Source organism: Ailuropoda melanoleuca, chromosome 12 (genome assembly GCF_002007445.2).
Source record: "Ailuropoda melanoleuca isolate Jingjing chromosome 12, ASM200744v2, whole genome shotgun sequence".
In the NCBI taxonomy this organism is placed as follows: Eukaryota; Metazoa; Chordata; class Mammalia; order Carnivora; family Ursidae; genus Ailuropoda; species Ailuropoda melanoleuca.
Window position 1 is genome coordinate 26275376 of NC_048229.1, and position 26666 is coordinate 26302041.

Below are 26666 nucleotides of genomic sequence, written 5' to 3' on the forward strand. Positions count from 1 at the left end.
CCTGGGAAACATCTATTCACCTAACAACATCCCAACAGGTATCACCAAATTCCCACTGCAGCTCTCCAACCACTACATTTAAAACATGTTAGAGAGGGGCGCCTGGGTGGCACAGCGGTTAAGCGTCTGCCTTCGGCTCAGGGCGTGATCCCAGCGTTATGGGATCGAGCCCCACATCAGGCTTCTCCGCTGTGAGCCTGCCTCTCCCACTCCCCCTGCTTGTGTTCCCTCTCTCACTGACTGTCTCTCTCTCTGTCAAATAAATAAGTAAAATCTTTAAAAAAAAAAAAACATGTTAGAGAAAACCCCCCCAAATGTACCCCCAAACCAAAACACACATGGTCATGTAACCCAAACGTAAGACTGATGTCCCTGAAATGCATACTCTGGTCTAAAGACTTATGCTTTCTTCGTGCCAGCATGAACTTGTAGCTTTCCATGTACAGGCTACATGCAAGCGAGCTGGTGTGCTGAGAGGGGGAATGCTCTCTGGCAGCCACCCACCACAGAAAACCAAGCACTTCCCCGTTCGTGCTTAGAAACTAACCTGTGGGGACAGCGGACTGAGCCCCTTGGCCATGTTTGGTTCTGAAGTCCCCATTTGCCAACAGTTTGCTTCTTGCTCAATAAAAAGTGGGTATCAGGGAAAGTGCTCCAAAACTTCTCTTGAGACATTGGATTGTAGCCCTGCACTCACATACTGGTCTTTCCAAAAAAGCCAGAGTAGAAAGAATGAAAGTTATTTAAAGAACAGGTTAACATCCAACTTACATGAACTTTTCGAGTTTACAAACGGGCTGAGCCAGAGCTTTACAGAGAATCGCCAGGGAGGCCTCACTGAAAGTACAGTTGTCCAAATCTAACATCTGGAAGTTCTTGCTGGTGGTGAACGCAGAGCAAAGGTCTTGCCAGAAGGAGAGCTTCTTACTGAGACTACGGGGAGAACAAAGACAGTGACTCTCCGGTGGCTCGAAGCAACTCAACTCATTCACAAAACAAGCAGAACGCCATTCCGAGGGCCCCTCAAAGCTGACGGACGGAACCCACACCTGGACAAGGAGAGGGGCAGCCAGGTACCCTGAGTCAATGAGGCCTAGTGGTTAAGGAAATGGACCCTGATGCCAGAGCCATCGGGATCAAACCCCAATTGAACCATTTATTAGCTATGTGACTCTGGACAAGCTACTCAACCGTATCCAGTCTCCACTTCTTCCTCCTTTAGGTGACAATGCTTGGTTGTTGTGTAAATGAAGGTTGATATTTGCTGATCAACCAGTGAAATGGAGAACTACATCCAAAACTATGAACACGCAGGTATGAAATAAAGCCATGGGGGTGTGATGGACAGCCTGGTGACTGTAGTTAATAATACTGTATTACATATTTGAAAGCTGCTGAGAGAGCAGATCTTAAGTTCGCATCATGGGGCGCCTGGCTGGCTCAGTCGGAAGACCATGCAACTCTGGATCTTGGGGTCATGAGTTCGAGCCCCACAGGGGGTAAAAAGTTTACTTAAAAAAAAAAAAGTTGTCCTCACAAGAAAAAAAATAGTGTAACTACTGGTGAGGGCTGTTAACTAGACATATCGTGGTGATCATTTTGCAACTTATACAAATACTGAATCGTGGTGTTGTGCACCTGAAACTCACATAATGTTGTGTGTCGGTTATACCTCAATTTAAAAAACTAAAAATGTGGGGGCACCTGGGTGGCACAGCAGTTAAGCGTCTGCCTTTGCCTCAGGGCGTGATCCCGGCGTTATGGGATCGAGCCCCACATCAGGCTCCTCCGCTATGAGCCTGCTTCTTCCTCTCCCACCCCCCCTGCTTGTGTTCCCTCTCTCGCTGGCTGTCTCTATCTCTGTCGAATAAATAAATAAAATCTTTAAAAAAAAAAAACTAAAAATGTGATCATGAAAGGTGATATATATTCGAGATCCGAAGTGCGAGCTGTTAATCTGAACCAGCTAGTGAAAAGATACAGGTTAGACCAGCAAAGAGGAAAAGCCCAAGGAAACCACTCATAAGCTTCCAAGAGTCCCTTCCTGGTGGATACGCTCAAATGCTGGGGGGGCGGGGGGAGCATACTCATGGCAACAATAAAAGCTGCTTACCTTTCCACCGCAGACGGGCCCTATGAAGTAGGTAAAGTGTCACCCTTCTTTATACAGATAGAAAAACTTAAGAAGTTACTGCTCGTGGTGACACAGCCAGCAGAAGGCAGAGCCAGAACCGAATTAAAGTCTGAGTACAAAAGCCATGTTGTCTCTAAGTCAAGGATCCATGAAGGACCCATTGGGACCTGAGACAAGTGACAAGTACGGTGTGTGTGGCATGGCGGGTGGGAGAGATTATAGATGGACTCACTTTGTGCTGGATTCAGAGTCATCTGAGAAGACATTTTCTATACACAGGTGAAGTTTCTGCAGATTTTGGCAATGTTTTAGGCAGAATGCAGATATCACCAAGTCTTCCGTGTTACCAATATAAATACTGACTTCCTCAAAGAAATCCATCACTTGCTTTACAAACTCTTTCTCATGGGTCTCAAACAAAGCGCTGAACAATTCCTGGAAATTCACCGCCTTCTGATCGGGGTTACACCCACTCAAACTTTTAAGACATTGGATTATTTCCTGCTTTATCTCTTTGGACAGGAGAAAACCAAAGGATGTCTCCAGCATGTTGGTTATTTTTTCAGTTGAAAATGCAAACAAGAATGTTACCATCTGGGACAAGCGGCCCTGGACCTGACTCACGCCTGCTGTTACCAGCTGGGTCACGCTTCCAATGGCCGGGTGAGCACCGTCCTTGGGTTCTTTGAGCAGATAGAACATGGAGGCACAAAACTGTTGCAGGCACACATGCGTGAAGGTAAAGCATTCTCCGTTCCTTTGAAGGAGTCTCGTGCTCACCCACATCAAGGCATCGGACTCAGACACCCCATTCCTCCGGAGGTCCCCACGGCCAAACACGAACACGCGAGTCCACATTCCCTCTGCAGCCAAGGTACACAGGCCTTTCAGACGGGCTCTGCTCTGCTTCGGTGGACAGTTCTCGTTTCTTGATTTGAATACACTAATAAAAAAGGACGCATACAGAGAAGTGGTGCTTTCGGACACAATCCTGAGGTCTTCTCCTTTCTCCAGCTGCCATTTCACACAGGTACAGATCAGCCAGCATATGAGCGGATTATGACAGAAGAGAAAGAGCGGCACATTGCCCCGCACAAAACTGAAGGCTTTCAGGGCTTTGCTCCTCTCGCGGAAGAAATGGTAGAAATACAGCTTCCTTTCGTGTTCAGAGAGTCCTGAGAGGGTTATGTATTTTGGACACTGCAACAGGAAATAATTTTTTCTCATGCCCACTGTTCCTAAGGCGATAAGCAGGGAAGACTGTGGAAGCATTTTCTTCCGCAGCAAACTACTCAGGATGATCTGCGTTGGCTGTCGCTGCCTCTGGTCATCGCACAACTGAGTTGTAAGCTCCAAGTCAAATCTCAGTTCCTCGAGGCTATCCATAATGAACAGGATCCTCTCCGGCTGAGAAAAGATGCCCTCGATGTGGTCTGAAGACGGAGGCCAGTCCCTGGAGATGAGCTCCACTAAGCTGGTCTCGGTAATAGCGTTCATTTCACAGCCATTGAGGAAGAAGATAAACGTGAATCTGTCCTTCCACAGGTTCCCCTCTGCCCATTCCAGCATCACTTTTCTCAAAAGCGTTGTTTTTCCGATTCCTTCTGGGCCTTGCAAGACCACAGTGGGTGAGGGCTCGCCTGCCTGGCTGGCGTGATATGCGGCACACAGCTTCTCATACTCACGCTTTGTGATTTCTTTGTAGAAATCACTGGGAACCGGAAGGCAGGTTTCCTTTTCCCATATGAGACGGAATTTTTCCTTCATGTGATTTCTGTATGGGTTTGGTTTATCTGAATTCACAGGGAGAGAATACCAGACGATTACAAAGCATAGTCATTGGCACTCAGAATGACCCCTAGAGATTTACTTGAGCACGTGAGTGAAGACTGCGTGTCCACGGATGACCACACTGATTAACTTAGTTTTCGTTAGGACCATAATCCGTCTAAAATCATGTCCATGGAAACGCCTGATGCGAACTGGAAGCCTGTCTCAGAGTTACAGGCTACACAGTGTGAATGCTTCAGAATTACATTCCCAACCAGAAGGGGGGTGGTCGCATCTCCCCAGTAAAGAATCCATAGGCACTATCATGGACTGAGTGCCAGCCAGGAACCAGGGCTGAGGATGTTCCTACCATACCGTGTCTTCCATGTCAGTAACCCACCAAGACTCATTCTACTCGCACTTTACCAAAAAGGTCTTGGCAGAATGTATCACTTGATTAATTTGCACTAGTGAATAAATATCGGGGTCAGGTGTCTGTCTGACATCTGTCTGACTTGAAACCATAAGCGATTTCTGTTCCACCATGCTGACCGCAGGTTAATTTCAGAAACCGACCCCTGAACCATCGTTCATTCAACCCACCCTTATGATGTACCTTCCGTGTTCAAGGCAACACATCACACAAGTGGCCAAGGATCATGTCCTGTACCAGAGAAACACACGCCACACTGGGCAAGGAATTTCTGCATGTCTTCCAAGCAAGGGGCGTTGATGGTTTTGTTCAAGGATATAGGACTAGAAAACATTCTTAGGATGTAGCAATGGTCCTTCCTCTCTCTGGGGTAAAGGAAGATTTGTTTCTAAGAACAGGTCTTTCTTTCCCCTTTGCAGAAATTCAGAGAGGTCTCTCACTCTGCAGAGACATGCTAGGGTCATAAAGCTAGTATCTGTCTCTGGAGGGCAGGGGACAGGACGGTCAGCAGGCATTACACAAGATCAGGATCTCTGACTCTCTGGGTTCCTATGACACGGATCTGCCTGAGCTCGTCTCCAAAGCCCACCCGCCCCCACCCCGAGAGAGTCAAGGGACAAGAGGAATGGACATGAGCATGAATCTTGTGTTCCTGTTGTGTGGTAGCAATGACCCCTCTAAATCCATCAGGGCTCATTATGTCCTTTCAGACCAAATTTATGGGCGTGTGGCAAGCTGACCTAACAGTGGCTTGCTGCTCAGGAACTGCCCTGGTGAGCAGTCCAGCCATTACGCATGTGTCCACAGCCAGGAGACGCGCCTCGGTCCAACTACTTGCACGGTGAGACTTTAGGGCCATTACGATTCTTCTGAATCTCAGCTTATCAGAACAGAATGTCTACTCCCACAAATAGACAGAAATCAATGAGAGAATAACATGTAAAATTGGGCAAACATCCTACAGCCTTCAGTGACTGTATTAAAGGTGAATTTTTAAAAATGACTTGTCTGACAGTTTGTCTCTTTGTTTGCCAGGATTTACAATTCAACCTATTTCCCCATTTAAAAAAAAAATTATCCTCCCAGCAGAGGGTGTAAATCCCATCAATAAGTCAAAAAATAACTGATTTGGAGTCATATCTGTCCCTGCTGCAATAGCCATCTACCATGAGGGAATGATGCTGGGACCATGGTTTTTCCATTCGTAAACCTCAGGGTAGTGGTGGGAGTAAAAGGACCTGAGGCATCGGAAGTGCTCGCTGGGGGGGGGGGCTCTCTCTATAGTTATTTCCTAATTATAGGATTCTGCCTCATCACCCCTGGTGGTCTGGTCAAAAGGACAGTCGACTACCGTAACGGAACTCGATCTCAGCATACCTAGTGATGTAGGCACAAAGTCCCAGGTCATCCCTCGGGCTATGCTTTGGACAGGAAAAAGGGAGACACCCCTTAGATGAGCAGGACACCACCCAACCACGGTCCATCACTAGCCCACGTATGACCAGAGTTCGCTTGCAATTCCTCCATGACCTCCAAGGCTCCCTTAACCCACAACACATTCTCAACTGATGGAGGAAGGCCACTAACTCAATAATATCACCTTCATTCTTATAAGCTGGCAGCAGACCAACCTTCCTCCATAGGCCCCTGCCCCTTCACCCTACACTTACTTCTGATCTCCTCTTGAGCCTTTGTCCAGAGGTCACGCCGATCGATCTGTAGAAATAGGTTCAGGGTCACCTCCCATGCCCACTTTCCTGGGTAATGCTTGTCCAACAACTTCGCTAGATCCTCTCGTGAAGCCTTCTTTAACTCAGTCCATGGGATAGGCTTGAGGTCAAGTTGCAAAGGCTCTTGTCTGAGGAGCTCCTTAAATTTCCAGAACTCTTCCTTTCTGAGCTCCTCCAGGTACCACAGCAAGCCAAAGTCCGTAAAAAAGGATTCAGACATCTTGTCCTGGGAGTGTGAGCCTGGAAATCTCCAGAGGAAAGAAATCTCTAAAAACAAGGAATAAGTAGCAGCCAAGGGAGAATGATGTGATTACAGAGATAAATCTCAGCAGTGATTTAAGATTATGGAGACCCGGCATTTCCTGCTTGAAACATATCTGGCCAGCTTCATTAGGGGAGGGCACTTCATCCTTCCTCTTCATTCCATGGCCATACACATGAATTCAGTGCTAGCAACTAAAAATGTAGTTTGCACTAAACCAGTTGGCAGGGAGAAGTGTAATTACCTAAAACCATTTAATAAAGCGTTGAATTTTATCAGCGCGTCATGGAAGAAGGAGTTAGGCCAGTTCTATCCTTGTGCCCGCCGCTGTAGATCTCTGGGGACCCTTCTGAGAAAAGCTGACTGTTGACTTGTGTCACTATGGGATCTTCTAGCTGAGGTTCAAAAGACCATGTTCACTGAACATTCCTTAAAGGAGAGCAGTTTCTGACCTGGCTTACTAAAGTTATAAAGACTTTTAAATAACAAAAACCTGGAGTGCCTGGGTGTCAGTTAAGCATCTGCCTGCAGCTTAGGTCGTGATCTCAGGGTCCTGGGATGGAGTCCTGAATCAGGCTTCCTGCTCAGGGGGGAGTCTGCTTCTCCCTCTACCTCTCACCCCTGCTCGTGCTCACTCATGCTCTCTCTCTCTCTCTCTCTCTCTCTCTCTCTCAAATAAATAAGTAAAATCTTAAAAATATATATATCAAGGGGCGCCTGGGTGGCACAGTCATTAAGCGTCTGCCTTCGTCTCAGGGCGTGATCCCGGTGTTATGGGATCGAGCCCCACATCAGGCTCCTCCGCTATGAGCCTGCCTCTTCCTCTCCCACTCCCCCTGCTTGTGTTCCCTCTCTAGCTGGCTGTCTCTATCTCTGTCGCATAAATAAATAAAATCTTTAAAAATATACATACATATAGATAGATAGATAGATCAAAAACCTAAAGCTATGTCTTATGGTGCGTGAATGTTTTGCTGAATCCCTGCAAGATAGGGAGCTGTGACTAAGGGGGGGGAATCCAAATTTCAAAACAAGAGCAGGAGAAGATGAATCCCAAGGCACTCGAGCTTATATGCTGTACTCCTGGACAGAAAGAAGGAACTCTGGACGGCCATCTCAACGACGGGCTGAGGAAATACATTTCAAACAGCACTCAGCACAAAGAGAAAGGATGAAATGTTAAGATACTGTTAATAGCTCTAGAAATTCCAACATCCATCTTATTAAAGTGCCAAAGAAAAGAAAAACAGGGGCGCCTGGGTGGCTCAGTCGTTAAGTGTCTGCCTTTGGCTCAGGTCATTATCCCGGTGTTCTGGGATTGAGCCCCGCATCAGGCTCCCTACCCTGCTGGGAGCCTGCTTCTTCCTCTCCCACTCCCCCTGCTTGTGTTCCCTCTCTCGCTGGCTGTCTCTCTGTCAAATAAATAAATAAAATCTTAAAAAACAAAAAAGAAAAGAAAAACAAAAACAAAAAGAAGAACAGAGGAAAAAACAAGAAAGAAATAATTCATGGAAGAAAGTTTTCCAGATCTGAAAAACAGATTTGCATCTTTAGGATAAAAGATTTTGCCAAGTGTTAAGGGAAAAATAGAATACTACATCGTATGAACTTCAATTTCAAAGATAAAGAAGAAAAATCTAGAGTCTAGAGGAGTACTGCCCAATGGCAATAGAATGTGAGCCTTGCTTGTAATTTTAAATTTTTGAGTAGACACATTAAAATTCTCCCACAAACGGGGAGAATTAATTTTAATACTATTTAACCTAGTCTATCTAAAATATCAATTCAACATGTAAACAATATTTTTTTAAGTTTTATTTATTAAGCAATCTCTACCCCCAATGTGGGCCTTGAACTCACAACCCCAAGATCAGACTTGGATGCTCTTCCAACTGAGCCAGCCAGGCACCCAGTAAACGATATTTTTTAAAAAACTTAGGGCCACCTGGGTGGTTCAGCTGGTGAAGCGTCTGCCTTCAGCTCAGGTCATGATCTCAAGGTCCTGGGATTGAGCCCCACATCGGGCTCTCTGCTCAGCAGGGAGTCTGCTTCTCCCTCTCCCTCTGCCTGCTACCCCTCCTGCTTGTACTCTCTGTCAAATAAATAAAATCTTTTTAAAAAAATCAATGAAAAGATGCTTTAAATTGTTTCAAATACTTCATTAAAATAATTATTATAAGAAAAAAATCAATGAAATATTTTACCTGTTTTTCTTTTAATACTAAGTCTTCAAAATCCATTAAATATCTCAGTTTAGATGCCAAACTGTCATCGGAAATACTTGACCTCTATTTAAGTTTCATAAAATAAGCAAAAGAAAGGTAAATTCTCCTACCCGAGCTATCTCATACACACATAAGCCTTCTAGAAACTGAATGGAGGGAGTGTGCCTGGCTGGCCTAGTTGGTGGAGCATGTGACTCTTGATCTCAGGGTCATGAGTTCGAGCCCCATGTTGGGGGTAGAGATCACATAAGTAAATAAACAAACAAGCAAGCAAACCTTAAAAAACTTTAGAAAATGAAAACTGAATGGAGTATCAGTTTTAAAGTTAAAATTTGCATTAATTAAAGTTAAAAGTTCAGTTCCTCAGGCTTATGGGACACATTCTAGGTACTCAGTCATCACATGTAACCAGTGGCTATCATTCCAGATGATGCAGGTCTAAACTCCCAGAAATGTAAGTCGTTTCCTACCAAGAAAGGGAGATATTCAAACTATTTAACAAGTTGATTTTTAATAACCACTGCACGCACATTCGCAAACAATGCTCTGAAGATCATTTTCTGTCTAACCGGGAATTAGTTTGTGAGGACCCTTAATGACAACACTGAATATAAGTGAAGAGTAAACAGAGGAGCCCTGCCAAGGATGAGACAGTTATTGACCATGGCTCCTCTACCAAGTGACATCTTCCCTTCAAGCATAAAAGTCAACCATTTCAGACATGAAGATATTCGTGGTTTTACCATCCAAACGTCTCTGAACAAGGAGAGACAAACAAAATAAAACGTTAATCAAGAAGTTGGGAAGGGGGAGGAGTAGGGGACCCCTTTTTCAGCCGGTCCCCTGAGTCGAGCTGGATAGGTACCAGACCAGCAGGAACATCCATGGAATCAGCCTGAGAAGCAGGAAGATACATCTGGATCTCTACAAATGAACATCTCCAGTGCTGAGTATTGAGGTACAAAGCGGGGAGCCGTGAAACCGCGCACAGATATCAGAAGATAAACAGAAGGGGGAGGAAGCCGCCGTGTCAGGGCCCGGGGAAACAGTAACCACCTGCACGGGGGAGCGGGCGGACCACGGACCCGCACCCTTGAGACAGCAGACTGAGACCGTGAGCCGGGGGTGCGTGCTACCAAGCATCTCACAGAGCTCCGGAACTCCGGTGTGCTCACTGGATCCAGACTGAGACCGGGAGCTCCGGGAGCATGCGCGGGGCGGCTGGCGGCTGGCGGGGTTGGAAACACAAAGGACAGAGACGTGCCGGCCCTGGAAGTGAGGGCTGGGACGCCGGGTGTGGGGCGCACAGCCCGGGATGCTGCAGGGTTGAGCAGCACCAACAGAAACAGAGTTAAAGTGGCCAGAACATCAGTGGAGAACGGTCCACGATCCCTCTGTTCTGAGACAGAGGCTGAATTTCGGCCACTGCTGCTCTGGCTCTCGAGGCATAGCAAACCGCCAGGGAAAGCCGCCAGAGAACAAAAGCCCGGAAATACCGGCTCACAGGGTGCCCATCCCCATCCCCCCTCGCAAGGGACACAGAGACTCTACCCAAACAGGGTTTTCTGAGTACCTGCAGGCAGGCCCCTCCCCCAGAAGGCAGGCTGAAAAATCAAGAAGCCCACAACCCGGAGCGCCTGAGTGGCGCAGTCACCAAGCACCTGTCTTCGGATTAGGGTGTGATCACAACGCTCCGTAAGGAGTCCTTCATCGGGCTTCTCCACCGNGGCGGGGTTGGAAACACAAAGGACAGAGACGTGCCGGCCCTGGAAGTGAGGGCTGGGACGCCGGGTGTGGGGCGCACAGCCCGGGATGCTGCAGGGTTGAGCAGCACCAACAGAAACAGAGTTAAAGTGGCCAGAACATCAGTGGAGAACGATCCGCGATCCCTCTGTTCTGAGACAGAGGCTGAATTTCAGCCGCTGCTGCTCTCTCAGAAGAGGCATAGCAAACCGCCAGGGAAAGCCGCCAGAGAACAAAAGCCCGGAAATACCGGCTCACAGGGTGCCCATCCCCATCCCCCCTCACAGGGGACACGGAGACTCTACCCAAACAGTGTTTCCTGAGTACCGGTGGCAGGCCCCTCCCCCAGAAGGCAGGCTGAAAAAACAAGAAGACCACAACCCAGAGCGTCTGAGTGGCGCAGTCACCAAGCACCTGTCTTCGGATTAGGGTGTGTTTACAACGTTCCGGAAAGGAGTCCCTCATCGGGCTTCTCCACCGGGAACCTGCTTCTTCCTCTCCCACTCCTCTGCTTGGGTTCCCTTTCTTGCTGACTGTCTCTCTCTCTCTCAAATAAATAAATAAACTCTTTAAGGAAGAAGCCCACATCCCTAAGATCTCTATAAAACAAGGGCGCACGGCCTGGGTCCCAGTCAACACTTGGGCTCTGGACAACCCTGCAATCTCTCTTCATCAGAATGACGAGAAGGAGAAGTCCCCCCCAGCAAAGAAAAGATAATGAGTCTGTGGCCTCTGCCACAGAATTGGCCTCGGCCACAGAATTAATACATATGGATGTATCCCAATTATCAGAAATGGAATTCAGAGCAACAATGGTCAAGATGATGAGTAAACTTGAAAAAAGCATCAGAGAAAGCGTTGCTGAGAATATAGAATCCCTAAGGGCAGAAATGAGAGCGAATCTGACAGAAATTAAAAATTCTATGAGCCAAATGCAGTCAAAAATAGAGGCTCTGACGGCCAGGGTCACCGAGGCAGAGGAACACATTAACGAATTGGAGGATGGGTTAGTAGAAGAAAAAACGAAAATAGAAGCTGGTCTTAAAAAAATCCACGCCCACGAATGTAGATTACGGGAGATTACTGACTCTATGAAACGATCCAATGTCAGAATCATCGGCATCCCTGAAGGGGTGGAGAAAAACAGAGGTCTAGAAGAGATATTTGAACAAATTGTAGCTGAAAACTTCCCTAATCTAGCAAGGGAAACAAGCATTCGTGTCCAAGAGGCAGAGAGGACCCCATCCAAGCTCAACCAGGACAAACCTACGCCACGGCATGTCATAGTGCAATTCGCAAATATTAGATCCAAGGATACAGTATTGAAAGCGGCCAGGGCAAAGAAATTTCTCACGTACCAAGGCAAAGGTATCAGGATTACGTCAGACCTGTCTACAGAGACCTGGAATGAGAGAAAGGCTTGGGGGGGCATTTTTAAAGCTCTTTCAGAGAAAAACATGCAGCCAAGGATCCTTTATCCAGCAAAGCTGTCATTCAGAATTGATGGAGAAATAAAGACGTTCCAAAATCGCCAATCATTAACCAATTTCGTAACCACGAAACCAGCCCTACAGGAGATATTAAGGGGGGCTCTATAAAGGTAAAAAGGCCCCAAGAGTGATACAGAGCAGCAAGTCACAACCGATACAAAGACTTTAAAGAGAAATGGCATCATTAAAATCATATCTGTCAATAATCTCTATCAATCTAAATGGCTTAAACTCTCCCATAAAACGCCACAGGGTTGCAGATTGGATAAAAAGACATGACCCATCCATTTGCTGTCTACAAGAGACTCATTTTGAACCCAAAGATGCATTCAGACTTAGAGTAAGGGGATGGAGTACCATCTTCCACGCAAATGGACCTCAAAAGAAAGCTGGAGTAGCAATTCTCATATCAGATAGACTGGATTTTAAACTAGAGGCCATAGAGAGAGATACAGAAGGGCACTATATTATTCTTAAAGGAAGTATTCAACAAGTGGATATGACAATTATTAATATATATGCCCCCAACAGGGGAGCAGCAAGATACACAAGCCAACTCTTAACCAAAATAAAGAGACATATAGATAAGAACACAGTAATAGTAGGGGACCTCAACACCCCACTATCAGAAATAGACAGAACACCCTGGCAAAAACTAAGCAAAGAATCAAAGGCTTTGAATGCCATACTCGACGAGTTGGACCTCATAGATATATATAGAACACTACACCCCAGAACCAAAGAATACTCATTCTATTCAAATGCCCATGGAACATTCTCAAGAATAGATCATGCTCTGGGACACAAAACAGGTCTCAGCCAATACCAAAAGATTGAAATTATCCCCTGCATATTCTCAGACCACAACGCTCTGAAATTGGAACTCAACCACAAGGAAAAACCTGGAAGAAACTCAAACACTTGGAGGCTAAGAACCATCCTGCTCAAGAATGACTCGATAAACCAGGAAATCAAAAAACAAATTAAACAATTTATGGAGACCAACGAGAATGAATACACAACGGTCCAAAACCTATGGGATACTGCAAAGGCAGTCCTAAGGGGGAAATACATAGCCATCCAAGCCTCACTCAAAAGAATAGAAAAATCTAAAATGCAGTTTCTATATTCTCACCTCAAGAAACTGGAACAGCAACAGAGGGACAGGCCTAACCCACTGACAAGGAAGGAGTTGACCAAGATTAGAGCAGAAATCAATGAATTAGAGACCAGAACCACAGTAGAGCAGATCAACAGGACTAGAAGCTGGTTCTTTGAGAGAATCCATAAAATTGATAGACCACTGGCAAAACTTGTCCAAAAACAAAGAGAAAGGACTGAGATTATTAAAATTATGACTGAAAAGGGAGAGGTCACGACCAGCACCATTGAAATTGCAAGGATTATTAGAAACTTTTATCAACAGCTATATGCCAAAAAACTAAACAATCTGGAAGAGATGGAGGCCTTCCTGGAAACCTATAAACTACCAAGACTGAAACAGGAAGAAATAGATTTCTTAAATAGGCCAATTAACTATGAAGAAATTGAGTCAGTGATAAACAACCTTCCAAATAATAAAACTCCAGGCCCAGACGGTTTTCCTGGGGAATTCTACCAAACATTCAAAGAAGAAATAATACCTATTCTCCTAAAGCTATTTCAAAAAATAGAAACAGAAGGAAAGCTACCAAACTCATTCTATGAGGCTAATATTACCTTGATCCCCAAACCAGGCAAAGACCCCCTCAAAAAGGAGAATTACAGACCGATTTCTCTAATGAATATGGATGCCAAAATCCTCAACAAGATCCTTGCTAATAGAATCCAACAGTACATTAAAAGGATTATCCATCATGACCAAGTGGGATTCATACCTGGGATGCAAGCATGGTTCAACACTCGCAAATCAATCAATGTGATACATCATATCAACAAGAAAAGACTCAAGAACCATATGATCCTCTCAATTGATGCAGAAAAAGCATTTGACAAAATACAGCATCCTTTCCTGATTAAAACCCTTCAGAGTGTAGGAATAGAGGGTACATTTCTCAATCTCATAAAAGCCATCTATGAAAAGCCTACTGCAAGCATTATTCTCAATGGGGAAAAGCTGGAAGCCTTTCCCTTAAGATCAGGAACACGACAAGGATGCCCACTCTCGCCACTATTATTCAACATAGTACTAGAAGTCCTTGCAACAGCAATCAGAAGACAAAAAGGGATCAAAGGTATCCAAATCGGCAAAGAAGAAGTCAAACTGTCTCTCTTTGCAGATGACATGATACTCTATATGGAAAACCCAAAGGAATCCACTCCCAAACTATTAGAAGTTATAGAACAATTCAGTAAGGTGGCAGGATACAAAATCAATGCCCAGAAATCAGTTGCATTTCTATACACGAATAACGAGACTGAAGAAAGAGAAATTAGGGAATCCATCCCATTTACAATAACACCAAAAACCATGCGTTACCTTGGAATTAACTTAACCAGAGACGTAAAGGACCTATATCCTAGAAACTATAGATCACTTTTGAAAGATATTGAGGAAGACATAAAAAGATGGAAAAATATTCCATGCTCATGGATTGGAAGAATTAACATAGTTAAAATGTCCATACTACCCAGAGCAATCTACACTTTCAATGCTATCCCGATCAAAATACCGAGGACATTTTTCAAAGAACTGGAACAAATAGTCCTTAAATTTGTATGGAACCAGAAAAGGCCCCGAATCTCCAAGGAACTGTTGAAAAGGAAAAACAAAGCTGGGGGCATCACAATGCCGGATTTCGAGCTGTACTACAAAGCTGTGATCACAAAGACAGCATGGTACTGGCACAAAAACAGACACATCGACCAATGGAACAGAATAGAGAACCCAGAAATGGACCCTCGGCTCTTTGGGCAACTAATCTTTGATAAAGCAGGAAAAAACATCCGGTGGAAAAAAGACAGTCTCTTCAATAAATGGTGCTGGGAAAATTGGACAGCTACATGCAAAAGAATGAAACTTGACCACTCTCTCACACCATACACAAAAATAAACTCCAAATGGATGAAAGACCTCAATGTGAGACAGGAATCCATCAAAATTCTAGAGGAGAACATAGGCAACAACTTCTATGACATCGGCCAGAGCAACCTTTTTCACGACACATCTCCAAAGGCAAGAGAAATAAAAGATAAAATGAACTTATGGGACTTTATCAGGATAAAGAGCTTCTGCACAGCCAAGGAAACAGTCAAAAAAACTAAGAGACAGCCCACGGAATGGGAGAATATATTTGCAAAGGACACCACAGATAAAGGACTGGTATCCAAGATCTACAAAGAACTTCTCAAACTCAATACACGAGAAACAAATAAACAAATCATAAAATGGGCAGAAGATATGAACAGACACTTTTCCAATGAAGACATACAAATGGCTAACAGACACATGAAAAAATGTTCAAAATCATTAGCCATCAGGGAAATTCAAATCAAAACCACACTGAGATACCACCTTACGCCAGTTAGAATGGCAAAGATAGACAAGGCAAGAAACAACAATTGTTGGAGAGGATGTGGAGAAAGGGGATCCCTCCTACATTGTTGGTGGGAATGCAAGTTGGTACAGCCACTCTGGAAAACAGTGTGGAGGTCCCTTAAAAAGTTAAAAATTGAACTACCCTATGACCCAGCCATTGCACTACTGGGTGTTTACCCCAAAGATACAGACGTAGTAAAGAGAAGGGCCATATGCACCCCAATGTTCATAGCTGCATTGTCCACAATAGCCAAATCATGGAAGGAGCCGAGATGCCCTTCAACAGATGACTGGATTAAGAAGCTGTGGTCCATATATACAATGGAATATTACTCAGCTATCAGAAAGAACGAATTCTCAACATTTGCTGCAACATGGACGGCACTGGAGGAGATAATGCTAAGTGAAATAAGTCAAGCAGAAAAAGACAATTATCATATGGTTTCTCTCATCTATGGAACATAAGAACTAGGATGATCGGTAGGGGAAGAAAGGGATAAAGAAAAGGGGGGTAATCTGAAAGGGGAATGAAGCATGAGAGACTATGGACTCTGAGAAACAAGCTGAGGGCTTCAGAGGGGAGGGGGTGGGGGAATGGGATAGACTGGTGATGGGTGGTAAGGAGGGCACGTATTGCAAGGTGCACTGGGTGTTATACACAACTAATGAATCATTCGAACTTTACATCAGAAACCAGGGATGTACTGTATGGTGACTAACATAATATAATAAAAAAACATTAAAAAAAAAAGAAGAAGTTGGGAAGATACTAGGGGCCTTTCTGCTCCAACCAGGAACAAAGGTGAGCCTGGCCAGGATGCCCACTATTGCTACTACCCCTCCACACTGGGTACGGCTGATCTGTAGAAGCAAATAGGTAAGAGACAATTGGAAGCACAAAGTTTTGAAAAGAAATAAAATTCTCTCTCTTTGCAGATGACATAAGAGTATACCTGGAAAACTGCAGAGATTCAATGATAAAATTCGTACTGTAATAAAAATTCACTAAAGTGCTAAAAAAGTATATCTATAACAGTTCTCATTGTGGGGGCCTGGCTGGCTCAGTTGGTAGAGCGTTTGACTTCTAATCTCAGGGTCGTGGGTTCCAGCCTGTCACATCAGGTATAGAGCTTACTTTGAAAGGAGAAAAAAAAAAAAAAGGTTCTCACGGCAAGAAAAAAATTTCGTAACTATGTGTGGTGATGAGTGTTAACTAGACTTAACGTGGTGATCATTTCACAATATTTACAAGTAGATACAAATATATCGAGTCATTATGTTGTACACCCAAAACTAATAAAATGTCATACATCAACTATATCTCAATAAAAAAATTAATTCACAAAGGTATCAGGATGTACAATTGACACACAGAAGCTATTAGCTATCATATAGACAAACGATGGCCACCTAGAGAATTTAATGGTAGAGAAAATCCCATTTATAATAACAAAGAAAATAAAATACTTAAGAATAAGTTTAACAAGATATGTACAAATTTGTATGAGGAAAACCAGGAAACACTCAAAATAATGAAGAAGACACTGAAAGAAAGAAAAAACAGGGGGTAGGTATTACAACATACTCTTAACGCACCCGCAATTAAATCATAGTGGTACTCACAAATGATGCGACAAACAGACCAGTGAAATAAAGAACAAAGTACAGAAATAAACCAATCACATGCGGACATTCAGTGACTGAGAAAGCATGCATTTCACACCACAGGTGCAAAGGTGGACTTTTTGACAAACAGTTCAGACACAATTTGTTAGCCAGTTAGAAAGAGCTAACATGAAATTTCAAACTTCACCCCCTATTCAAGAATAAACTACAAATGGGGGCGCCTGGGTGGCACAGCGGTTAAGCATCTGCCTTCAGCTCAGGGCATGATCCCGGCATTGTGGGATCGAGCCCCACATCAGGCTCTTCTGCTATGAGCCTGCTTCTTCCTCTCCCACTCCCCCTGCTTGTGTTCCCTCTCTCGCTGGCTGTCTCTATCTCTGTCAAATAAATAAATAAAATCTTAAAAAAAAAAAAAAAGAATAAACTACAAATGGATCAACAATCTAAATGCAAAAAGTGGGGGCGCCTGGGTGGCTCAGTCGTTAAGCGTCTGCCTTCGGCTCAGGGCGTGATCCCCGCGTTCTGGGATCAAGCCCCATGTCAGGCTCCTCTGCTGGGAGCCTGCTTCTTCCTCTCCCACTGCCCCTGCTTGTGCTCCCTCTCTCGCTGGCTGTCTCTCTGTCAAATAAATAAATAAAATATTTAAAAATAAATAAATAAATGCAAAAAGTGAAAACCTGCAAGTATTTAAAAAACGTGTGAATTCTTTTGCAACCTGGATATGGGAAGAATTTTCCAATCACGACTTAAAATCCACTTACGATAAAAGTTGGTGTTTTTTTCAAGTTCACACGAAGTACAAATAGTGGAGAACAAAGAAGTGAAAAGGAGAGAGTACTCTCTGTTTGAGTTTTTAGGTATAAAACATCATAAATAAAAAAGCACATAAAGCAGATGCCTGGTTTCTGAATTTCCAGCAAATCCAGTGTAACCACAACCAGATCAAGAAATCACATCTTGGGGCGCCTGGGTGGCACAGCGGTTAAGCGTCTGCCTTCAGCTCAGGGCGTGATCCCGGAGTTGTGGGATCGAGCCCCACATCAGGCTCCTCTGCTATGAGCCTGCTTCTTCCTCTCCCACTCCCCCTGCTTGTGTTCCCTCTCTCGCTGGCTGTCTCTCTCTCTGTCGAATAAATAAATTAAAAAAAAAAAAAAAAAAAGAAATCACATCTTGCATGGCCCCAAGAGATCACCACTATTTTCATATTTATTTTTATGAGTTTTGTTTTATAATTTTAAAACAGATATGCATTACAAACAATGTATCTTGGTGTCATAGGATTATTTTTGGTGAATGGAATGATAAATTCTTCTCTGTCTGGCCTGCCATGGTCGCCATTATATCGGTAAGATTCACCCACGCTGTTGCCTGAAGCCGTAAGTGGTTCGTTTGGATTATTTGAATGGTAGTCGCCTGTCGGTATTCCACCATTTATTAATGCTGCAGTTGGCTGGCATTTATACGTTTTTCTAGGGTTTTTTTTACTAACATAAATGATGCTTCTATGAACAACCTTTCAAGTGCACCTTGGTGCAAATAAGCACACGTTTCTCTCGGTTTGTAACTGTCGGTCACAGCACATATGGACCATTATGTTTACAACATAATGTCCAACAATTTCCCTTCATAAATATAATAATATACATTACCACTAGCATCCTACAAGAGTTTCTTTGCTGTACAATCCTGCCCGTCCTTAGTAGAGTCTAACCCAATTTCAAAAATGGAAAAGCTGAATGGACATTAAACTCACAGTTGACCTTATTCTAGAAGTTGAAAGTAAAGAGTGGGGAGAGAACATTAAAGCATATTTGGGTTTTTGTCTTATTTGGAGCGGTATGCCTTCTTACTGCAGTACAAAGGACAAATTAGATGTTATATTTATATGTTTAAACTTTTAAATTTTAAGTCGTAAGTCAACGGCAATAACAGTATTATTCTCAACAGTCAAGAGGTGGAATCAACCCCAAGTTTCATCCATGAAAAAAACCAAATTTCCACAAGGAATAAATGGATACACAAAATGTGCTCTGTACATGCCACGGAATATTCTTCAGCCATAAAAAGGAATTTTGACTCATGCTACAGCATGGATGAGCTTTGAAAACGTCATGCTCAGTGGCATGAGACAGACACAAAAGGACAAATGTCTTGTAATTCTACTTACGTCGGACACCTAGAGTCTCAAATTCCTAGAGACAGAGGGTGGGATAGAGAGGTCCTGGGGTGGGGGAATAGGGACTAAGTGGGTGTGGTCTCAGTTGCAGGGATGAGGAAGTTCTGGAGACGGAAGGTGCTGACGGTTGCACCGTAATGTGAATGAACTTCATACTGTGAAATTGTGCCCTTAAAAATTGGTTAAAATAGTAAATTTTGTTTTGTGGATATTTTACCACAATTAAAAAAAATCCTCGTTTCCTAAATCTTTTCTCTAAACATTCCTTTCTCCTTCCTTTTCTAGCCGAAGCCTTCCCCCTGAAGATACAGTGTTCCCTGAAGCCCTTTCAAATAGTGGCTGCTTCGTCACCCCCAGGACATGCTCACAGACTCACCCTAACACCTCGCAGACCTACTCAGGCCGACTTCAGGTTCCACCACCCCTTACCTTTGACTGTTGTGGCCACCACAGTCTCCAGCACAGCCTGCCTTGTTCCTCACAGATTACACCACCCAGCTCACTCTCACTCTGACACGATGTCCATGGTCAGACAAAGCAAATGTCACCAACAAAGTTACTTACGTATCATTTAACGTAAGGTCAGGGCATCCTAGAACTTCTGGACGGTCAAAGATTACTTCAAGCCAATCAACCAAATTACCATAGCGACAGGTCTCAGACTTAATTCTCCGATTTGCCTGCTGTTTGCCTTTCCTCTTTCATAATTTCCCATTGCCAAAACTCTGTTTTTCATTTGTCTCCCCTGGTTACGTGCATCTCACAATCAGAGCCAATAGACCAACCGAGTCTAAGAAACAGCCCTTGGGCTTCTGGTGTGTTCACCCTTTCTCCTTCATTCTCTCAGGATACATGAGGTCCTCCAATTCTCCATGTCTCCGATTACATTTGAGGAAAACAGGGAGCCTGGTTCAGGCTGGAAGGTTCCCGTTCTCTCACCTAATTTATAGTTGGGATACACGGAAGATACGCAATCTGTCGGCGAGTTTAAATGCTTTTCTTGTTAGTACACCCTTATGGAAACAAAGAGGCAGGATCTGATCATTTCTGGTACCCCTCTACCTTGTTCTTTACGCATGCCAGACCTACAGGAAGTGTTGAAAGGGAAGAAGAAAGAAGAAAGAAAGGTCAGGTAGAAGACTTTCTCACCCAATCCGGCCGCTGGTCCTCCGGGCTGGTCCCCATCAAACAACAGCTGTGGAAACCAACGTTAAAAGGCTGTGCCTCACCTTTGATTGGCCATAGAATCTCTCCCTTCCCATTGGCTGGCGTGACTCTTGATTGCCTAAACTCTGCAGGTGATGTGAAACCACTTAAGCGTGTTCTCCACACTTCAGGTGTGGGTGACCTTCCTTCAGGGATTGCAGAGAGCTGCTGACTGACGGATAGTCCCATGATGCTACCAACTGCCTCTCCCTGTCTGATATAACCACTTGGGCTTCTGTGGGCAGTCTTCTCCCCTTACCAATGAGGGATAATCTGGAAACTGGTAACAGGAACCACTCTGCTCATGATCTGGGTATCTGACTTCCGCTATACCATAAACGTCCCGAGGGAAGCTGTCTTGTGCAATCTCTCAACTTCCATAGAGCACCTAGAATGGACCATTTATATAGGAGGAAACTGACGAGTATTCTCAAATAACTCACTCTGGATGGAAAAGGCAGAAGTTAGATTTTGCAAATGTCTTTTTTATTGTGATGAGAACACTTAATATGACGTCTGTAGCCTTAACAAAGTCTTCAGGGTACAGTGTTGTTAACTGTAGACACAGTATTATATGGCACATCTCGAGAAGTCATTCATCTTGCAAAACCAAAAGTTTATACCCATTGAACAATCACGCCATATTCCCAGCCCTTGGCCACAACCATTCTACTCTGCTTCTATGAGCTTGACTATTTTAGATACTCCATTCAAGTGGAGTCATGCAGTATTCGTCCTTCTGTGGCGGGCTTACGCACCAGGTCCTCCAGATGCATCCACATGGTTGCCTATGACAGGATGGCCTTTCTTAAGGCTGAGTAATATTCCAGCACAGGGTCTACTGACGCCCCCTTTAGCCGCATCACTAAATCTTGTGTGAATTCTGCCTCATCTTTATTCTAATCACCATCAGTGCTATTAGCTGTCGTAATTGTCCCCACTGTTTCTGACATTAATTGGATGCTATTAATGTAAGGGCCCCAAGGCTAAGGGCATTTCACACAACATCTGATTTTCTTCAGCCCTCTGAAATAGGTAGTATGATTACTCCCCTTCTCAAAGATACCTGAGGACATCAGGGTGGAGGCTAGAGTTGAGACCCTTCCTACTTTGTCAGCCCAAATTTCAACCTTGCCACTGTGGTGCCGCTCAGGCAGCATGGATCCCAGTGGGGCTTCAAGAGGTCTGTGCTGGATCAGCGTGCAGGTTTACTGGCGTTTCGTCTGCTGAGACTGAGCTAAGAGACTCAGTGGATCCTTTCCCGTCACAATATGGACTCTTGGTTAACCTCATGCTGACTTTCTAAACCATCCTTAGCTGGGCCACAGCTCACATTAGAGCACTGAGTCGTCTGATTTTTTCTTTCTTTCTTTCTTTCTTTCTTTCTTTCTTTCTTTCTTTCTTTCTTTCCTTTTCTTTTCTTTTCTTTTCTTTCGTGGGTGGGGGGGTTCCCTGCTAGCTGCCACAGGATCTGGCAAAGAAGGTTAAAAGTGGTTAAGCACTTGACCTGCCACACTCAGTCTCCATTCCAAGCTATCTTTGTGGCCATGGGCAAGTGTCTTAACCTCACTGTATTGCCCCACTCTGTAAAAATGGAGATGGTGATGATGATGAAGGTACTGAAGGTGATGATGGGATCGTCATCAGATCGTGGTGATGAAGATGATGGAGGGGATTCTGGGCGAAATAAGTCAAGCAGAGAAAGACAATTATCTTATGGTTTCACTCATATGTGGAACATAAGGAATAGCAGGGAGGACCAAAGTGGAAGGGAGGGAAAACGGGGAAGAAAACGGAGAGGGAGACAAACCATGAGAGACTCTGGACTCTGGGAAACAAACGGAGGGTTACAGAAGGGAGGCAGTGGGGGGGATGGGGTGACCAGGTGGTGGGTATTAAAGAGGACACATGTTGGGATGAGCACTGGGTGTTATATGCAAGTAAGGAATCATTGAACACAACATCAAACACTTATGATGTACTATATGCTGGCTAACTGAACATAATAAAAAAATTTTTAAATAAAAAGGAAAATCAGACATACTACTCCTAATAACAGAAATTTGTTGTTGCGGGGTGCCTGGGTGGCTCAGTTGGGTTAAGCGTCTGCCTTCAGCCTAGCTCATGATTCTGGGGTCCTGGGATCAAACCCCAAGTTGGGCTCCCTGCTCAACGGGTAGCCTGCTTCTCCCTCTCCCTCTGCCCCTCCGCTCCTGCTCTCTGTCTCACTCACAACCACTCTCTCTCTCAAGTAAATAAATAAGTCTTTTTTTTAAAACGTGTTATTGTTTATGGACCCTAACATAGCACAGACATTTTCATGCTATTTTTGACTTTCCAAAATTCTAAAACCTACGTATTTGTAATAGACTGAAATGATATTCCACTGTGACCTTTTTTTTCTGTTTGATATTTTATTGATACATTTCATGTTTTCTTTTATTTGCTTACCTCAGGTTTGGAAACTTTTGCAAAGAAACAATTACTATTTCTGTAAGGAGAAAAATGAGGCATTAAAATAAAGAATAAAGCTCAATGGCATCAAGCACATTACAGAACACTGAAATTCAACCCAGGGTAAAACAACAGGTTCTCAGCTCTCCTGGGGTTCAGCTGTCGTTCAGGGACCTGTTGAGTACCCTCCAATGGCACTATGCCTGTCAACCCTGAATCTATGTTTCAAAGCTCTCCTTCTTTTTCTTCACGTGAAATGTAATCTCTACACCCGAGAAATGTATCACAAATAATCTGCATGTACTCTTAATATTTCCTTTTCACCATGCCTTACCAAAACTCAGAGGAATTTCCCATGCTTTTTTTTTTTTTTTTTAAGATTTTATGTATTTATTTGACAGAGAGAGAGAGAGAGCCAGTGAGAGAGGGAACACAAGCAGGGGGAGTGGGAGAGGGAGAAGCAGGCTCCCAGCAGAGCAGGGAGCGATATGGGACTTGATTGTGGGGCTCGATCCCAGGACCCTGGGATCACGCCCTGAGCCAAAGGCAGATGCTTAACGACTGAGCCACCCAGGCGCCCCATCCCGTGCTTTTACATATGATTCAGAAAGCAATTTTTCTTAATGCTGCATTATATACTTGAAAGGTGCTAAGAGAGGAGATCTTATATGTTCTCAACACCAAAAAGAAATGGTAATTATGTGACGGGAGGGCTGTGTCAGCTGACACTGTGGCAGTATTCATGTTGCAATATATAATGTATCAAATCAACACACAGTAACCTTACACTTACACAACCTTACATGTCCTTTAAGACTCAATAAAGCTGGAAAGAAATAGAAAGTCATTTTCTATAGTCCATTATGATGTAATTTTTTCCAGAATGTTTATTTAAATTCAATTACTTAACATACGGTGTATTATTGGTTTCAGAGGTAGAATTTCGTCAGTTGCATACAACACCCAGGGCTCATCACATCCCCCAGTTACCCCATCCCCCACCCCCTCCCCTCCAGCAACCCTCAGTTTGTTTCTTATGATTAAAGACTCTTATGTTTTGTCTCCCTCTCTGATTTCATCTTGTTTTATTTTTCCCTCCCTTTCCCTATGATCCTCTGTCTTGCTTCTTAAATCCCACGAGTGAAATCATGTGATTATTATCTTTCTCTGATTGACTTATTTTCTTTAGCATAATCCCCTCCAGTTCCATCCATGTTGTTGCAAATGGCAAGGTTTCATTTTTTGATGACTGCATAATATTCCATTGCATATGTATACACCACGTCTTCTTTATCCGTTCCTCTGTCGATGGACATCTGGGCTCTTTCCATAGTTTGGCTATTGTGGACTATGCTGCTATAAACATTGGGGTGCAGGTGCCCCTTTGGATCACTACATGTGTATCTTTGGGGGCAAATACCTAGTAGTGCAATTGCTGGGTCATAGGGCAGCTCTAGTTTTAGCTTCTGGAGGAACCTCCACACTGTTTCCCAGAGTGGCTGCACCAGCTTGCCTTCCCACCAACAGTTTAAGAGGGTTCCCCTTTCTTTGCATCCTCGCCAATATCTGCCGTTTCCTGACTTGTTAATTTGAGCCATTCTGACTGATGTGAGGTGGTATCTTATTGCGGTTTTGATTTGAATTTCCCTGATGCCGAGTGATGTTGAGCATTTTTCTGTGTCTGTTGGCCATTTGTATGTCTTCTTTGGAGAGATATCTGTTCATTATGATGTAATTTTTGCTTTAGATGACCTCCAGGTAATGAGAGATTTTTATTTGGATAATAATAATCCAGGGTGGAGGGAAAGAAACATGAAAAAGAGACCAGATTGACTTTAAAATTTAAGTGAGTAAATCAAGTATAAGTGATTAGATTATGGTGCAAGCCATTAACTTAGACTGTGCTTCATTCCACTGCGGTGATGTGCCAGGTACGCTGGGATTTCATGTCAACAGTGAAGGTCACGGTGTCAGCTTTTCAGAGCAGTTGTCCAAATAAGAAACAGGAAGAACAACACAGCTCTATGGAGCGCGAATCCTAGGAGGGTTTATAAATTGTGCTGACAGCACAAGGTGGGGAAATGATCGTCTTGGGGCCTATCAGGACCTTTCTGACAGGAAGGAACAATCAGGGGGCCATGCCTTCACTGGAGTCCTGAGGTGAACCCAGGAGAGTGCAGGGCACAGAGTGCAAAACTGAACTCTCAGCATGCTTTTTTGGGAATCTGGTTGATAGGCCCACATGGCACACTCCTCGGGTCACCCGAAATGATGAGGGGAGTGTTGTCTGTGCCCCATGCAGGCTCCTATCCACTGTGGGGAGAACAGAAGTACTTTCACAAATGGGCAGACCCGGTGGCCCAAAGAGCCCCTTTTCACTTTATCTGGTTTATTCTATGTCTTTCTCTGGTCGATAAAACTTTCCCACCGAAATCTTTCCCAACTTTGCAACTAGGACTGAGTTAATGGCTCACGTTAACACGGATCCTGCTTCATGATAGTTAACTACTTAGTAACTGTTTTAGAACAAAGGAAGGAAGCAACAAGACAGAACCACTTTCGAAATGTTGGACTTTGTTGTTCCCTCAGCAATGCCAATCCCCATTTCCCAAACCAACTACTCGACCACAAACTAGAATTACAGAGATTTCTTTTTTCCCTGCAAGTCTAAGGAAAAAAAAAAAAAACACCATTATGTCAAGTATCTTGTGAGAAAATGAAGAGCAGGCACAGAGGCCTTGCCCCCGACTACACAGGACGCCCTTCAGGCTCGGCCCAGGAGGCTCAGGTTTAGAACTCGGGGAGGTGGGAAGGCACGGGTAGGAAACGTCGGCAAGGCACCGCACCTCTGCTTGGGATGACATGGGAGAAGGATCTCCACCAAGTGCCAGCAAGAGAGTGCCGTGGAAACAATGAAATGAACCATATTGAACATAATCACTTAGGCACAATCTAAAGCCTTCCCACCCCCACCATCCCCAATTTTTCATCCTGCCCCTTAATCTGAGATCACCAATGAGTCCTCTGATGCCGAGAGGAACAGGTTTTGCCTGTGTTTGAAAGAAACGTCTCCTCGTGTCTTGTTTCCTCTCCTCTATGTTGCGATAGAAGGAAAACAGTAATTCTGTGAAACATCTTTGATCTTTGATTCTGTAACTAACATAAAACAGGACCTTCAGTGGCTGACTTGTCAGGGATCAGTCTTGGGGTTTGTTTTCTGATCTTGGAAGCAAGGGTCCTCACGTTTGTGGAGAAACACTTTTGAAGACGAGACTGTGGTCTAGTAAGTGGGATTCTAGGAGAGACTTCTGAGTAGGCTTAACCGATTTTCTGGATCAAAATGGGGGATTTCACTGTCGTGATCAAAACTATTTGCAACGAGACTCATTTGGGTACAAGGATTTATAGCGACACATTTTTTAAAAATTATAACCCTGATTCCAAGTCTTATCACCAGCAGAGGTAATATTCCACATCTAATCTAGAAAGATCTTATGGCAACATTGTGTTCATATTCATTTCAAAATAACACTTTTGAGATCCAATTACGTCCTTTGTTTGTGGTCGCCTCTCTATTGCGTGAGAAAAATCCCACTAACGCATGAAATCCAGTTCTGATTGGATTAGAGAGGAGCTGGGATTAGGGAGGAGCTGGGATTAGGGAGGACGTGGGTGAGGCGGACGGGAGCATCCCTAATAAAAACCCCTCCTGGGTGATCTCGAGTCAGAACTGCTCTGGAAGACCTGGGGCCGGGACAGTGCAGAGGTGAGTCCAGCGTCACAGGACTTCCTTTGTGTTTCTCCAATGTCTACAAAGACCTGCAAATACGGCGAACACATGGTGGTTGCCAGAGGGGAGGGGGTGGGGATGGGCAAAAT

The 26666-nt window shown here is 44.2% G+C and overlaps 1 protein-coding gene across 1 annotated transcript in view; it reads right to left on the minus strand.

The window, feature by feature from the left end:
• NLRP9 (NLR family pyrin domain containing 9) overlaps nucleotides 1-26666 on the minus strand; it is a 49121-nt gene that overhangs the window by 16724 nt on the left and 5731 nt on the right. The window contains exons 4-6 of the mRNA XM_034639489.1: nucleotides 6008-6315; nucleotides 2367-3927; nucleotides 772-933 (exon numbers count right to left, since the gene is read on the minus strand). Of these exons, the coding sequence (XP_034495380.1) occupies nucleotides 772-933; nucleotides 2367-3927; nucleotides 6008-6315 (2031 nt within the window). The remainder of the gene's footprint in view (nucleotides 1-771; nucleotides 934-2366; nucleotides 3928-6007; nucleotides 6316-26666) is intronic.